Genomic DNA, 17,872 nt, shown 5'->3' on the forward strand with positions numbered 1-17,872 from the left:
GTATTTTCTTCTGTTGATGATTTTGACCTGGGTTTTGCAATAAACCTTGATTTGATGATAATTGGAGTCGTTTAAATTCTTCAATCTTTCACCAGCGATCTCTGACCAAGTCATTGTTAAAATACTCCTCACCTTAATTCCGGGTTCAAGAATCGAGGGTCATCTTGAGCGATTCACTCAGGACAGACTGCTGGTTAGGAAATAAACAGCAGTGTCCTATTCTCTCTCTTGGGAAAGCTACTCTAGTGGAGTAGGAACCGGGTGGGTGTTGCACCACCGGCAAGGGAGAGAATCACCTGGGTATTGGTAGGGGTCTGGAGATCTGTGTGATATAAGTCTCAGGCTGTCGGTTAGGAATAAACGGCAGGCTTGAATCAGTGCTCTCTTCAGTGGAAGTGTCCCAGTGCGACATCCCCTGGCCTCTGAAGTTTCAGTGCCAGCTGGAGAGAGACACACACAGATATTCAAACCCCAGATATCGGCCCAGTAGTGGAGTAGCGGAGATGGCACCCTCTACACCTCTTCCTTTGATCTAATACAATTTTTAACTTCTATTCTTAGCCGCGGTTTGATCACTTTTCCTGTTGGGGTTTTGTGCTTCAGAGGAATGAATCTGTAAACAATGTTAAATGCTGACCATTGCATGTCTATTGTCATAACTTTCAATGTAGTATCCCAATCCACCATACCTTCATAGTTTCCTTTGTTTACTTTTAAGACTCTAGTTTCTGATTACACTAAATCACTTTCAAACTTAAAGTACAATTCCAACACATTGTGGTCACTCTTTCCTGGAGGCTCCTTTACAATTAGATAATTAATTAGCCCTTTCTCATTTGTGGGGAGGTGGTGGCAGAGTGGTATTGTCGCTGGACTAGTAATCCAGAGCCCAGGATAATGTTCTGGGGACCCGTGTTTGAATCCCACCGTGGCAATGGAATTTGAACTCAATAAAATATATGGAATAAAAATCCATGAAACCATTGTCGATTGTCGTAAAACCCATCTGACTCACTAATGTTCTTTCGGGAAGGAAATCTGCCATCCTTACTTGGTCTGGCCTACATGTGACTCCAGAACCACAGCAATGTGGTTGTCTCTTAAATGCTCTCTGAAATGGCCTAGCAAGCCACTCAGTTGTAGTTAACCACTACAAAAACACAAAAAAGAAATGAAACCAAACGGACCACCCGGCATCGAACCATGCACTGAGGGTGTACCTCCACCCTAAGGACTTCAGTGGTTCAAGAAGGCAACTCACCACCACCTTCCGAAGAGCAATTAGGAATGGGCAATAAATGCTGGCCTAACCAGCAACGCCCACAGCCTGTAAATGAATTTAAAAAAAACAATACCAGATCTAAAATAACCTGATCTCTAGTTGGTATCTCAATATACTATTTCAGAAAATTATCTTGTCTGAATTCCAGAAATTTGTCCTCACAGCATTAGTACTAATTACATTTACTCAGTCTATACGTAGATTAATGTCCCCCATGAGTACTGTATTAACCTTGTTTTTTTAAATTGTTTTTTTATAAATTCAGAGTCCCCAATTATTTATTTTCCAATTAAGGGGCAATTTAGCGTAGCCAATCCACCTAACCTGCACATCTTTGGGTTGTGGGGGTGAAACCCGCGCAAACAGGGGGAGAATGTGAAAACCCTACACGGACAGTGACCCATGGCCGGGATTCGAACCCGGGTCCTCAGCGCGTAGTCCCAGTGCTAACCACTGCTCCATGTGCCACCCTTGTTACATGTACCTCTACTGTTTTGATTTATACTGTGCCCTAGATTAGCACGACATGTTTGGTGGCCTGTAAACAATCCTTACTAATGTTTGCTGCACCTAGATCTTCCTATCTTAGATCCTCCCTCACTAATGAACTGCTCTCATCATGTATTAACTGTTACATCACACCTCCTTTTCCTTTTTGCCTGTCCTTTCTAATTGTTTAATATCCTGGAATATTCAGTTCCCAGCCTTGATCACTCTGCAGCCATATATCCGTAATGGCAACTAGATCAAAACCATATACTTCTAATTCTCTAGCAATGCATCTATCTTGTTAAAAATACTGCAAGCTTTCAGAAAGCTTTTAATTTTGCCTTTTTAACATTTTCCCATATTTTGACTCTTTGATTCTGACCTTGATTTCCATTGGCTTCCAATGTCCCTTATTACTTTTCTTCCTACTTTTGCCAGCTATTTTCTCTCCTAATTGAATTCCCTCTCAGGTTCCAAGGCCCCTGTCAAGTTAATTGAAACTACCCCCCAGCCCCCCACCCTCCCCCAACAGCACTGGCAAATATCCCTGTGTTATGTGAGTTGCTTGGAAATTTATTGGCCTGATGCTTTGAGATAATTTATAAGTATTGTCTTCTTGCATTGCTGCTACATTCAGGCAATCCATAACTGTAGCAAGCAAGTAGGTTTGGAACCCTGAAATCCATCGCTTCCATGACATGAGAGGATCTCATGGTGATGAAAGAAATGTTTCTGAAGCTGGTAAAGTAAACATTTTCTCAACTATCCTCTTTACCAATTAATTTGTGAATTTATGCAGTTTGTTGTATGTTTTATATATTTGATTTGACTCCGAACAATTCAAAGATGACAATAGATTTAAGTTTACAAAAGATTTATTTACGGTGCTTTATAATATCTAAGCAATTACAAGATGCCTGTACTGTAACAATATATATATTGTAAAGAGGACAAAGGGTTAACAATTTGATGTTAATACTTCTCACTACCAGATGGAGATAAGGAGCAGTCATATAAATGTCATGTGACTCCTGGGATTCTGGGATAAAGTGTTTAGCCGTGAGAGAGATTAGTTGCATAGTTGAGAGATCTGTAGTTAGAGATATTGTATAGTTAATTTAATAACTTTTATCTTGGAACTTGTTTGAATCTTATTTAAGTAGTTAAATAAATCAGCTTTGTTCATTTACTTAGCTTGCTGTTCTTTGTTCAAAACTACGTACTCAAGGCATCCTGATTAACAAAACAGAGAACACCACATGGTACCAGGAGTGCTTCCTAAGGTAGTATAGTTACATTTAGAGAGAGAAAGAAAAAAATCTCTGAAGAAACAAAAACTTGCGAAGATTGAAGAAAAAAAAAATCTCATCCAGACTCCGATCGCAACGACCTCATAGAAGCCAGTTACATCGAACTGAAGAGCCCAGTCAGAGCTTCATGGAGGTTTTGCAGACTCTAAAGCAGTTCAGGACATCGGGTAAAGTAGATGTAAACTGGAGGAATTTCAAACAACACTTTGAACTGTACCTCTCAGCCTCAGACCTTGAAGCGGCCAGTGATCAGCAAACGATTGCGCTGTTCGTAACAATGGCTGGACCGCAAGGGTTAGAATTGTATAACACATTCCATTTTGAGAATGAAGTAGATAAAAACAATATAATACAGTCATAGAAAAGTTTGACAGACACTGTAAATTGCAGATTAATGAAATGTTTGAGCGTTATATATTCCTAAAAAGAGGCCAAAAGAGAAACAATTGATTGTTTCGGGACAGATCTCAAGCTCAAAGCACAGTCCTGTAATTTTTCACTATTATCAGATCGTATTCGGTATAAAAAATGAAAAGCTGTGTGAAAGATTGCTCAGGCAACAAAAATTAACGCGAGAAGAAGCTATCAATGTGCGTTGTGCAAGTGAACTTGCCACAAATCAATACTTCTCGAAGATGGCGCGAATACAAACAATGTGGCTGAAGCTATTGATGCTGTGGCGCACGTGAGAAAACAGCGTGCTGCAGACAGTGGCCATTTTGCGCATGAAGCAAGTAGCATCATAACGTGCAAATGTTGTGGCCACGTCCACCCAATGAAACAATGCCCAGTCTTCGGGAAATTATGCTCGAAGTGTCACAGACAGAATAATTTTGCTTTGCAGTGCTGAATGGGAACTAAATCACCTCAGTCTAAGAGAAGAAGTTCAGTTTACAAAGACAAAACTGTACAAATAGTAAATGCAAATCAATGTGTAATTACGGCAATCAAACCCGACACTGTGCCAGATTTGTACGACTTGGAAGACACTGGGCGGGATTCTCCCCTACCCAGCGGGGCGGGGGGCGTGATGGAGTGGCGGGAACCACTCCGGCGTCGGGCCGCCCCAAAGGTGCGGACGTCTCCGCACCTTTAGGGGCCAATCCCTCACCTTGAGGGGCTAGGCCCGCACCGGAGTGGTTTCCGCTCCACCGGCTGGCGTGGAAGGCCTTTGGCACCATGCTAGACAGGGCCGAAAGGACTTTGCCGGCCTGCGTAAGTCCACGCATGCGCGGGAGCATCAGCGGCTGCTTAAGCCATCCCCGCGCATGCACAGGGGAGGGGGTCTCTTCCGCCTCTGCCATGGTGAAGACCATGGCGAAGGTGGAAGAAAAAGAGTGCCCCCATGGCACCGGCCCGCCCGCAGATCGGTGGGCACCCCCCGGGGCCAGATCGGCCCGCGCCCCCCCCTCAGGACCCCGGAGCCCGCCCGCGCCGTCTGCTCCCGCCGGTAAGGTAGGTGGTTTAATCCACGCCGGCGGGAGAGGGTTGACAGCGGCGGGACTTCGGCCCATCGCTGGCCGGAGAATCGCCGGAGGTGGGTCCGCCGACCGGCATGGCGCGATTCCCGTCCCTGCCGAATCTCTGGTGGTGGAGAATTTGGGACACGGCGGGGGCGGGATTCATGCCAGCCCCCGGCGATTCTCCTACCCGGCAGGTCGTCGGAGTACCCCGCCCACTTTCTTTGTTGGTATTGTAGGAATAATTAATCCTATTCCAAAGGTTACCTCTACAAAGAAAAACTTAATATTTCAATTGTCAATACTAAAGATGACTGGACAATTCCATTGACGATTAATGGAACAGCCATTCTATTCAAGTTGGATACAGGTGCTCATGCAAATTAAATTAATAAATTAGACTTATCGAAATTAAATCAACAACGTCCAATACATAACAATGATTGTCAGTTACAAGACTATGGTGCCGATGTCATTAATACAATGGGAACAGTTATCTCACTGTACAAGTTAAAGACACAGAGATGCCTTTAAAATTTGAAATAGTGGGCCTGAAGAGTTCATCACTACTAGGAATGCAGGCATGCGAGCTACTGCAGCTGGTGAAGAGAATTCACAGCACAGACAAAATCTCAGTCCATGCATAAGATCAAACATTGCCATAATTGAAAAATTTCCAAACGCGTTTCAAAGAATGGGAACGCTCCCATTCAAGTACAAAATACAGCTCAAGGAGAATGCCAAGCCGGTTATTCAGAAACCAAGGAGGATTCCTGCTCTCTTGAGAGAATGCCTGAAACAGGAACTCAAACACATGCAGCAGTTGGGAATCATCACAAAAGCCCACTGACTGGGTTAGTTCAATGGTATGTGTCAAAAAAATGATTGGAAATCTTAGAATCTGCATTGATCCAAAAGACCTCAATCAGAATATAAAAAGGGAACGTTATCCTCTCCCAAAATGTGAAGAGATCACAAGTGAAATCGCACAGGCCACGGTTTTTTCTAAACTAGATGCCTCTAAAGGGTTTTGGCAACTGAAAGTGGACGAAAGTTGTCCACATTCAATACTCCTTATAGTAGATATTGCTTCAACCGACTCTACATTGATGATATAATTATATGGTCAGCAATTCGTGAAGAACATAATGCAAGGCTTCTGCAAGTAATGCAACGAATAGGCAAGTTTGGTTTGAAGCTCAATCAGACCAAATGCCAATTTTGGGCGGGATTCTCCGACCCTCCGCTGGGTTGGAGAATCGCCTGGGGCTGGCGTGAATTTCACCCCCGCCGTGTCACGAATTCTCCGCCACCAGAGATTCGGCGGGGGCAGGAATCGCGCTGCGCCAGTCGGCGGGGGCGGGAATCGCGCCGCACCAGTCGGCCGCCCCCCCGTCCGGCGATTCTCCGCCCCGCGATGGGCCAAAGTCCCGCCGCAGTCAACCCTCTCCCGCCGGCGTGGGTTAAACAACCTACCTTACCGGCGGGAGCGTGGGGCGATCTGGCCCTGGGGGGGTGCCCCAACGGTGGCCTGGCTTGCAATCGGGGCCCACTGATCGGTGGGCAGGCTTGCGCCGTGGGGACATTCTTATTTTCCTGCCTTCGCCATGGTCTTCACCATGGCGGAGGCGGAAGAGACCCCCCTCCCCTGCGCATGCGCGGGGATGACGTCAGCAGCCGCTGATGCACCTGCGCATGCGCAGACATCCGCCGACCAGCGAAGACCTTTCGGCCCCAAAGGCCGTCCACGCCAACCAGTGGAGCGCCAACCACTCCGGCTTGGCCCCTAAAGGTACGCAAACTTCACGCCGGGTAGGGGAGAATCCCGCCCAAGGTGTGCAGCCAGACAAAGAAAAAGTTGCAGCAATTAACAGGATGTCTTTGCCTAAGGACAAGAAAGTGGTTCTCAGACTGTGGTGTCATAAACTTCCTTCGAAAGTTTATTCCAACTTTATCCTCAAGAAAACCAGTATTGAGTCAGCTGATGAAAATGACTGTTCTGTTCACATGGACGGAAGAACATGAAAAGGAGTGGTCTGATTTGAAGACAGCACTTACAACTGCACCAGTACTGTCATTCTTCGACCCAATGAGTGAGACGCAAATATCAACCGATGCATTTAAGGATAGCATAGGAGCTGTGCTACTTCAGAAATCTTCTTATGGGCCATGGCAACGCATAGCCTACCCGGCAAGAGCGATGACTCTGATTGAACAGCACTACACTCAGATAGAAAAAGAATGTCTCGGTCTTCTCACAGGAATTGAGAAGTTCCATGACTATGTATCTGGGTTACCGACCTTTACTGTAGAAAGGGATCATCGTCCACTTGTAACAATAATCAAAAAATATTTGAATGATGTCACCGAGATTACAACGAATCATAATGAAACTGCGACGTTATGATTTTGAGCTTGCATATACACCCGGTAAGGACCTTGTGGTAGCTGATGTACTGTCACGTGCAACTGAAGAAGAGACTGGGATGAATGGCATAGTCCAGGTAGTAAAAGCTCAAGCTAATTTCTTGGAAGAAAATCTACCTGTCTCGGATGAAAATCTTAAGTTAATAAAAGAAGAAACCACCAAAGATGACACATTACAGCGTGTGATGCGTATATGAGAGATGGTTGGCTTAAAGGAAATTGTTCTAGTTGTTCAAGCTGATCTAAGCAGCTTCAATGGATTCCTGCTTAGGCAAGACTGCATAGTGATTCCAACTACGCTAAGGCAAATGATCCTAACCAAGGTTCACGAGGGACACTTAGGAATCGAAAAGTGCAACAAAGAACTTGACAGTCAGATTACTGGCCGGCCATAAATGTAGACATCATTAACCTTGTGTCAGAATGTGAAACATGTCAACGCAACCAGTCACAGCATCAAAAAGAAACATTGACGATGCATGACTCCATGGTCAAAGGTTGTCATCGATCTATTCTATTTTCATGGTGAAGATTATGTAACAATCATCGATTACTATTCAGTTATAAGAATACCAAACTCCAGTTCGCAAGCAGTAATCAAGGCCAGCAAAGAAGCGATTGCTCAGAACGGGATCCCGGTCACTGTCATGACTACAACGGTCCATGCTTCGACAGCTGCAATTGGACAGACTTTTCAAAGCAATATGATTGTAAACATATTATGTTAAGCTCATTATATCCTCAATCAAACGGAAAAGCGGTAAAAGGTGATCACATTACGAAGAAACTCCTACAGAAATCATTGGATTCAGGAAGCGATCCATTCTTAGCTATACTCAGCTACAGAGCTACACCACTAGCTACAGGTTTGTCACCAGCTCAATTGCTGATGAATCGACAGCTATGTACAACATTACTATACTTAGAAATAGCAGATCCTGATACTGAAGATTTAGTAAACAAAATGAAACAGAACAAGCAAATGCAACAACAGTATAACGGCAGGACAGCTAAATAACTAGCAAAGCTAGAGCCACGTGATCACGTCAGGGTACAGATTCCTACTGGAGGATGGTCCTGCATGGCACGTGTGATTCGCCAGGCAGCTCCACACTCATATGCCGTGATGACAAATGAAGAAACTTCTAAATGTGAAGGCAACTCAGCCGATCTTTCAGTATATTGAGTTTGACACAGAAATACTCAAATTAACTTTAACAACAGAAAAGACAGAAACATCTGCTGCTGAATAACTGAGATTGAGAAGGTCGACTCTAATCAAAAGAAAGTCAGACAGACTCAATCTATGAACTGTAAAAAGTTTTAAAATTGTTAACGCGTAACAATATTAATTTACCCTGTATAGAGCATACATATCTGTTTGTAGTAATATCCAAACACCTTCAAAGAAAGGGGATGTAACAATATATATATTGTATAGAAGACAAAGGGTTACAATTTGATGTTAATACTTCTCACCACCAGATGGAGACAAGGAGCTGTCATATAAATGCCATGTGACTCCTGAGATTCTGGGAGAAGGTATTTAGATGTGAGAGATTAGTTGCATAGTTGAGAGATCTGTAGTTAGAGATATTGTACAGTTTAATTTAATAACTTTTCCCTTGGAACTTGTTTGAATGTTATTTAAGTAGTATAAATAAATCAGCTTTGTTCATTTACTTATCTTGATGTTCTTTGTTCAAACACTATGGGCTCAAGGCATCCTGATTAACAAACAGAGTACCAGAGCTCCAGCTGCTTAGGTCTTTCTCTGTTTTTTTTATAGCTCTTAAGCACCCAGGCTTAAGCAATCGAGCAAGTGTACATAGATCAGTTACCAGGCTAACATAATCAAATACAGATCAATTAAACCATTGTGCATTACAGTAGTGTCATGCAGCATCGATGAAACCAAAGCAAATACAAAACCATAAAAGAGAGTTGACTTGAAAGTATGGGTGAGAAGATTAGCTTTTAATAGGTACTTAATGAAGGAGAAAAGTAGCAAAACAGACAATGATTCTGGACAGCAAAGCTGAGATGGTTGAAGTCTCCACCACTGATAATGAAGTCAATGAATTTTGAGATGCATGGGAATCCAAAGTTGCAGGACACAAGGCATGATCTGGGACATGGAGCAGAGAAATATAACCTAATGGAATGTGAAACCGTGAATCGATTTGTAAATGAGGGCAAATACTTTCAAATTAATGTGATGATGAGAAAGAAGTTGTCAGAAATGGCAGTTGCTGGACAAGCAGGACTAATTGAGGCGCAGATGTGGCTCCCTCTCCTGCAAGTCTGGTATGAAATCACTGCAGGGCATTTGAGCTATTGTACTATATAGTACACACACTGACTATTAGATGTGTTCTTTGTGGAAACTGAGAGCTGATTGTTTCTCGTCAGCAGAAAGCCCACAAAGTTAGTGTCTTCATTCATCACCTAGATTTCATAGAATTTACAGTGCAGAAAGAGGCCATTCGGCCCATCGAGTCTGCACCGGCTCTTGGAAAGAGCATCCTACCCAAGCCCACATTTGCACCCTATTCCCATAACCCAGTAACCCTACCCAACACTAAGGGCAATTTTGGACACTAAGGGCAATTTAGCATGGTCAATCCACCTAACCTGCACATCTTTGGACTGTGGGAGGAAACCGGAGCACCCGGAGGAAACCCACGCACACACAGGGAGAACGTGCAGACTCCGCACAGACAGTGACCCAAGCCGGGAATCGAACCTGGGACCCTGGAGCTGTGAAGCAATTGTGCTAACCACTCTGCTACCGTGCTGCCCACCAATATGCTACCGTGCTGCCCGCCTCTATGCTACCGTGCTGCCCTGTACCGAACACTACTTTATGTACTTTATGTGTACTTTATGCACTACATGTACCGAACACTACTTTAACTCACATGGAGTTTTTTCTTTCTTGGCTGCGTTCCCCCACCAGCAGCAACTTGCATTTATATAGCCCCGTTTATGTAGAAAAGTGCTCTAACGTGCTCCACAGGAAAAAAATCAGTGTGAGTGACCTTTACTATACAAGTTCATTTACCAGGCAGAATTCACAATGCTTTCATTTTTTAAGGATCACCTTTGTCAAACTTACATGAATTGGAGGCGGAGTGTAAAGAGTATCTCGGGATGTAGAAATGTCAGCCAAAATTGTTCTGATGCAAATGGCGAGAATGATGATGGGCATTCCCTCGCTCCAGCCTAAATTCTGTATAAATGCAGAACAACACCCTCCCCTGCCTTCCCAGACAATGGAATTTGTGTGAAATACAGATTCAAAATTCTGGCTCATTGTCAGTTTTAAAACATTGTTCAGGTAAAATTGCTCTTTTAAAATTGATGTAGATATTTTTTAGGCCAGCAGATGGTAATGTTGCACCATAAGTAGCTTATAAATTTCTTCCATCGACAAGATCAACAACACTTCACTGAAAATTGATCTCGTACTGTTCATCCCAAACAGAACTACTTACAGCAGTAAAATAGCAGAGCAGAGAATTCAAATAAATTTCTTTAAGTATTAGCCTGATGGTAGCCCAATATGTTATTTTGAAGCTCCTGTATTATGTATTCTTGTTCAAAGCTTCAACCTTGCTTCTGCTCGCTTTCTTCGCAATGCATTTGTTTTATTTGACATGCTCTCTCACATCTTCAGATGCTGCATTCATATCATGTTTGCCAATTTTCAATGAAAAATGTTTGGCTAATTTCTGTTCCCCATTTACTTACAGAAGTACATCACAACTGTGATTTTTGTTTCGCAAAAACACCCTGTATCGCTGTTCCTCTGGCTAATGTCATCTACTAAACAAAGGAAAATTCGCTAAAGCAGTTCATGAAATAAAAAACAGAAAATACTGGAAATGGACCAAAGGAATTTTTAAAATGGATGCCAAGAGATCGACACCCAAAAATATTAACCTGTCATTTCTCCTACATTGTGTCCTACATTACGTTACTGACTGTTTCCTAGATCTGGTGTAATTATTTGAGAATTCCTGTGCTTTTCTCAGTTTATTTTTTGATACTATGACGTTTTTATGAAGGCATTATCACTTATTTCCAGTGCTTATTTTGTAGTGACCAGCTGTGATTTATTCCATTTATCCCAACATTAATCTTGTACCATGAATTTATTAAACAAATTATTGTCTTCCCCAAATTATTTCCCCATTAAAATGCTTCTGTCCTTTAGTACCATTATTGTACATATTCCATGCAATTCATGGCCTCTCATGTTTGGCTTGTCAGGGACAAATAAAGGAAATATTTGAATTTATTTAGTGCCTTGCACGTCCTGCGGATATTGCAAAATACTTTCCTTCCAAAATGTATATTTTCTGTACAGTCATTGTAACGTAGCGTAAAAGTGGATAGGTTAATTTTTTTGTTAAAATGTACCTGTAATAGGAACGATAATGTTCCTTGGAATATCATACTGGAATTTCGATATAACATCTGACATGAGTCGTAGCTGACTTTGGAACACTTATGTCAAAATATTCCCGAAGTTTAAAACTTGTTTTTTTCCAAATGTTGTATCTTTTTTGTCCAAAGTTATACCACAGATTCACAAAGCAATCACTGTGGGTGAAATTTTCCATTCCGGACTAAGTCCCATGGTGGGGGCAGGGACAGAGTTGAGGATGGGGAATGGCTCTTGCCACAGAAACCGCTGTGTATTCTGCCATATTGCGCGATGCCAGTCTCATTAAGTAAGAAATGGGGAGTTTTTTGATGTGTCACACGGCATGCAGACTGCATGGCTTGCGCCCTGCTGTGCTATCCAGGTGTCATTTTTCAAAGGCGCCTGGAGATAACTGATCCACCGTTGAAGATAGGCCTCCAGAATGTAGAAGATGGACCTCTGGAGCACTGAAGCCTGAAAATCTACCTGCTAGATGCTCCTCCTACCCTCTGCTGCATGCTCCAATGTCCAAAGTTGCTGGAGGCATCCATTCGGACTCTGGAGGCGATCCCAGGCCTTCACGTATTTATCTGCATCCCATTAATAGTTTCACACCATCCTCTGGTGGAAATTGCAGCCTGCCATGTTGGACAAGAGCACAAAATCACGCTGTCATTTTACGCTGGCAGGAAACCAATTTCTCAGGTCCCGCCACATTCTCCCTCCCTGTTCGCTATTAAACCTGCCATGGGGAAGACTGGAACATTCCAGCTATGTAGCTGTAGCGCAACAACTATCATCTTTCATTTACCTCGTTAAGAGAGATAACTGCTTCAGGAGTAATGGAGTGCATCATTGTAATCCCTTCTTTGTACCTGTGAACCAGGCTTGTAGGTTATAAGGTGATCACAATTGCACGTAAAAGAGTTCCTAACTTTTCAATTTTGGGTTATATATCCTCATCTGCCATGTTTGTGAGAACGCTGTTCAGGATTGCACTTTAGCTTTGCAGAATATTGAAGCCAGGGATCTTTAGTGTTGTATCTTTCACAAGGTAGTTTGTGACTTGTATGAACTCCATTTGGCTTTCCAAGCTTCATAAGATTTGAAGTTGCACTGTCAAAGGTGTGGGTCCATGTGGTGTTGATTGACATTGTTGAAGTCCTGATGCGTGAGGAGACACTTGTTTTCCTTGGATCATTGGACACTCTGAAGGGTTGTGACATTGCGTGAAATGGATGGGTGAGTATAGTGCAACAGCAGAAGTAATGTACTGGAGTCAACTATAGGATTCTGGTGATTTACCACATGGCTGTGTTCATTTGGAAATCAACATATTGAGTGTGGTAGCTTCTGATCTATACCAATGCCCAGTATCAAGTGCAGAGTATACAAGGACCAGACTGATTTTTAAAGCACTGACATTGATGTTCCCCAGCATGTGCCTGCCAGTTTCTGGACCAGGTTAAACCTTTTCTTCATGGTTACATTGGCTTTCATAGGATTACATAGGAATTATGCATTGGTACACATTTTGCATTGGAAAGGATGAGCCGGTCCAGTTCAGGTCTAGAATTATACAAATCTCACCTTTCCCCAGGACTAAACCCAATGCCCCACAAATCTGAAGCTCTCCCTTTGGAACCATCTCTCCAACCACGCATTCATCTGATGCATTCTCCTATTTCTCAACTCACCAGCACGTGGCCTTGGAAGTAATTCAGAGATAACTACCTTTTGAGGTCCTGCTCACTTATCTCTTTCCTCCCCGAAACCCAGCGTGCAAGACCTCATCCCATTTTCTACCTATACAGTTGGTACCAATGTGGACCGTGACCTTTGGCCTTGCACCCTTGCCCTTCAGAATGCTCTGTAGCCATTTGGTGATATCCATGACTCTGGTACCCTGGAGGCAAGATAGTGTCCTGGAATTATGTCTGAAACCACAGACGCGCCTGTCTGTTCCTCTAACTGATGAATCCATTATCATTATACTCTTCCCCTTCCTCCCCTCATGACCTTGCACCTCGCCTAAGGTGTGATGATCCTCCGGTTAAATCAACTCTCCCCCTCAAAGTGGAAAGCAGCCTGTCATCATCTGGGATTGTGCCAATTTTACTTTTTACATGCACAGCTGAACCACTCATGGTGCCACAAACTTGGCTCTGACTGCAATCCTCCGGGCAACCTCTCCCCTCTCCAGCAACCAAAACGGGCAACCAATTAATGAGCAGGACCTCCAGAGGAATCTAGTGCTACCTTTCTGGTTCACTAGGGCTGCCCAGTGGACACCCATTCACTTTCTACTTTCATGCTCCATGCCTGATGTGTGACCCCTCTCTGAATGAATGTGCTACCACTTTACTCTCTGCCTCATTCAGAGCCTGCCCTGCTAGTATGACATTGTGGGGCCCGCTTGCAAAGTGTCAAAAAATGTGGTGGGTAAAGCCAGCAGTGGAGCCAGTGGGCTACACACTGCTTTTCCGGCCTGATTTGACATTGAGTCAAAAAAAGAGAAAATTCCACACATAGTCTGCTTGCGGGTCCCTTACTCATTTTGATGGTGTCTTTAGAATTGTGAAAGGTTTTGACAGAGCGGGTACAGAGAAAATATTTGTCGGTCATTTGGTCCAAACAGTTACATATTCGAAGCAAACCTCTTTGCGTCTATCAGAGTAACCTTCTATTCCCTTCTCCCTCAAACGTTTGCCTAGCTTCCTCTTAAAAACATCAAGGGTGGGATTCTCCATTGCCCGACGCCGATATCGTAATCGGCGATTGGGCAGAGAATCGATTCCAACGCTGGACTCGGGCTGGGGCCGGATTGATGTCAATTTGCGAGTCTCCGCCCCCTCCAAACCAACGTCATCATGACACGCGCCGTGCGCAGTCACAGTGCCTTTGGCACCTCATCGGCCGGCCTACTTTGCTCCACCTCTGATGGGCTGAGTTCCCGACGGCACGGGACACGTATCCTCACAGGAATCGTGATCCCGGCATGGCTGCTGCGGACTGTGGCCAGCGCTGCACACTCGAGTGGGATCCGTGCCGCGGGCCGGGGGAGCTTCAGCAAGGCTGGGGGACTGGTGGGAGTGGTCAGGAAGTGGGCTGTGGGGTCGCTGTTTGCGGGTCGGGTCAGCGCATGGCCGGTGCCATGTTGCACGGCATGACCATTGCAGATGGTCAGCCATGCCCATGCGCGGGTCGGGCTTAGCCATTCTCCACCCGTTTTCGGCGTGGGAGGCAGGAGTTTTGGTCGGCACCGGTGCTAGCCCCTCACCGGTCCCGGAATCGGTGAGTGGGTTGTGTGATTTCCTTTGCGTTGTCCTCCCGCGGTTTCTCCGTTCGAGCCGGCACGGAAAATCCAGCCCCAATACTTTCACTTCAACCACTGCCTGTGAGGTGACTTCCACATTCTCACCATTCTTGGAGTAAAGAAGTGTCTTCCAAAATCCCTATTGCGCTTCTTAGTTTTATCTTCTGTTGATGACTCGAGCTGTACTCGTCCCCACAAGAGGAAATAGTTTCTCTGTACCCATTATAGCAAAACTTTTCACAAATAAAGATACATTTAAAAAAAGTATACATTAATGGGATATGGGTGCCAATGGATATGCCAACATTTATTTCCCATCCTTAATTGTCCTTCTCGATGGTAACAGTTGTAGGTGTCAAAGGTGCTGTTGAAGAAGTATTTGTGAGGGTTCGTCTTGAGCTTCTATTTTCAACAATGTTTGTCCATGGCAATAATGCTGTTTCGTGAAATCCCTTTAAAGATATTATCCAATGGAATGACAATTTTTGGAACAAATATTGTAATATGTGTGGAGGAAGAGAATCAATCAACTGCGTATATTTGATGAACGGCAATTGCAATTCACTACCAGATAGAGCATTATACAACTTGTACAAACCCGATCAGCACATTGCTGTCTGCTTCACTTATTTCTATACATTTTTGAACAGGTATAATAATGAACAATTAAATGTACTCACCATTGTTAGTTGAGGGAACTCCAGTGGAACTACCAAAAATGGCAATAAGAAAAACAAAACCACTTAATTTCATTTTAGCAGAACAATGGAGATTTTGAATCTGCAGCCTTCTGATGTATTATCAGAATACAGGCTGGAACAAACCTGTTAAAGTTTTACTATGAATGTCAATATCCACCTCCTTGTCTGTTTGGACAGTGACATTTTAGTTGAATGCGCTCAAAATCAAATCAACAATGTATGTTGCGGTCATTGGTAAATCTCAAATAAAATAAGTTTTACTTTCACAACCTGTGTTCTTGTGGAAATGTTAATTTTAATTTCATAGTTTATAGAAATGGGGGGCGGGATTCTCTGTCCCGCAGCTCCCGTTTTCCAGTGCGCGCAGCCCCCGGCAGGGGGATCCTCCGTTCCAGCAGCCGACCAATGGAGTTTCCCACTGTGGGCCCCCCCATGCCGCCGGGAAATCCACGGGCGTGAGTGCGCTGCCGACGCAGCAGAGGATCCCGCCGACGGAGAATCTGGCCCAATTTCTTTGATTAATTTTAGATCCTGATATTTCAAACTAACTTTAATTCTTGGATATGTACGAAATTGACAAAAACTTACTGCCAAGCTTTCATTGCCCTGAGATATTTGTAGGCCTTCCTTTTGAATCTCTAGCTCTTGTGATAATGGTATTCCCTCATTTGATGTTATGTACAGATTATCCAGGTTGACGAGTGACTTAGAGAGAAACTTGACCTTGGAGGCAATGGTATTCATAAGATCTTCCAAATCATCCTCCAGGTGGGAGGTGCTGCTGAATATCCTTATTAAGATGCTGTAGTGGCCCCTGGCATCTAATCTGTACTAGTCAGGTATGTGTTGGTGCCATTGAAGGTTAGCAGGGAATGTGATAATTAGCCTCTAATGACAACAACAATTTTCCTTTTTGTCAGGTATGAATCTGGCCACTGGCCTCAGAGTTTCTATGTCTACTTAAGACCATATTTAATTGACTGCAGTCTTTTTGTTGAGGGCAGCTACGCTGCATTCTGATTTTCAGCTCTTGAGTCCATGTCTGGATCAAGGCTCTGCTGAGATCTGAGGAGAGAGTTCAACTGCAATGATTTAAAACAAAAATCATTTCTGGGATGAGGGCATTGCTGGCAGGGCCAGCATCTATTGCCCTTGAACTGAACGGCTTGCCAAGCCACTTCGGAGGGTATTTAAGAGTCAACCACATCACTGTGGATCTGGAGTCACATGTAGGCCAAACCAGTTGAGGATGGCAGATTTCCTTCCCTAAAGGGTGCTACAACTATCAACAATGGTTTCACGGTCATCATTCGACTTTTAATTCCAGATTATTATTTTTAAGTTGAATTCAAATTCCACAATCTGCAGTGGTGGGATTCGAACCCGGGTCCCCAGAACATTACCCTGGATCTCTGGATTACTAGTCCATTGACATTATCACATTTCTAAGGTATTTAGAAATAAAATTTGCGATTGATACACCTGCATTGGAAAGTCGAGGGGCACACTGAAAGTTGTACCATTCAACTGGACAAACCAGAAAGACCCAGATTGGAACCATGGGGCTGGATTCTTCGCCCCGCCACGCCACATTTCTGCCCCGACCCGCCGGCGGGATTCTCCGTTACGCTGGCCGGTTGTGGGGTCAGTCCCACGCCATCGGGAACCCCCCAGGTGCCGGCAGAACAGAGAATCCCGCCGGCGGAGAATCCTGTCCACGGTGTGCATATAATTATCTGGTCTTGGCTACACAAGCATTCAGCTAGTGTTGCTAAAACTAAATGCTATCTAGTGACTGCCCTTACAAAGCAGATGTGTGATGATGGCACATGGTAGGATTGATCGAGTAGCTCATATAAAAGCAAAAGCAGTGGTTGCGAGAAATCTGAAATAAAAACAAAAATGCCAGGAATACTCAACAGGTCAGGCATCATCTGCGGAAAGAAAAACAGAGTAAACGCTTCAGGATGATGACCTTCCATTGATATTTGATTGCTGATATTTTCTTTCTAATCTCATGCTGAGCAATGATCACATTTGAAAGATACTGCAGGGCTGCAGGGACATATTGGGCGGGATTCTCCGTCCAGGGACACACGCACGCGTTCCCTGATGGGACGGAAAATTGGCCGTCAGGGCAAAATTGGAATCGCTGGGCGCCTACTCGATTCTGATGCTCCGACCCTCCGCTGGAGGCAGGAACAAGGTTCACAACCGCATGCCGGCGGGAGCATGTAAATGAATGCAAATGGATATCAATGACCAAGTTGCATCCATTTAGTGGATCCTGCACCCTATGCTTCGGCCCTCCATGATTCTCCAGTCCCCATGGCCAAGAATCACATGGGTGCAGATCCAAAGAACAAAGAAAAGTACAGCACAGGAACAGGCCCTTCGGCTCTCCAAGCCTGCGCCGACCATCCTGCCTGTCTAAACTAAAATCTTCTACACTTCC

The 17,872-nt window shown here is 44.1% G+C and overlaps 1 protein-coding gene across 1 annotated transcript in view; it reads right to left on the minus strand.

Moving 5' to 3' along the window:
* LOC140426554 (complement factor H-like) overlaps nucleotides 1–15,538 on the minus strand; it is a 254,444-nt gene extending 238,906 nt beyond the window's left edge. The window contains exon 1 of the mRNA XM_072511479.1: nucleotides 15,397–15,538. Within this exon, the coding sequence (XP_072367580.1) occupies nucleotides 15,397–15,469 (73 nt within the window). The 5' untranslated portion in view covers nucleotides 15,470–15,538. The remainder of the gene's footprint in view (nucleotides 1–15,396) is intronic.
* Between the last annotated feature and the right edge of the window lie 2,334 nt (nucleotides 15,539–17,872).

Source organism: Scyliorhinus torazame, chromosome 7 (assembly GCF_047496885.1).
Source record: "Scyliorhinus torazame isolate Kashiwa2021f chromosome 7, sScyTor2.1, whole genome shotgun sequence".
Lineage (NCBI taxonomy): Eukaryota > Metazoa > Chordata > Chondrichthyes > Carcharhiniformes > Scyliorhinidae > Scyliorhinus > Scyliorhinus torazame.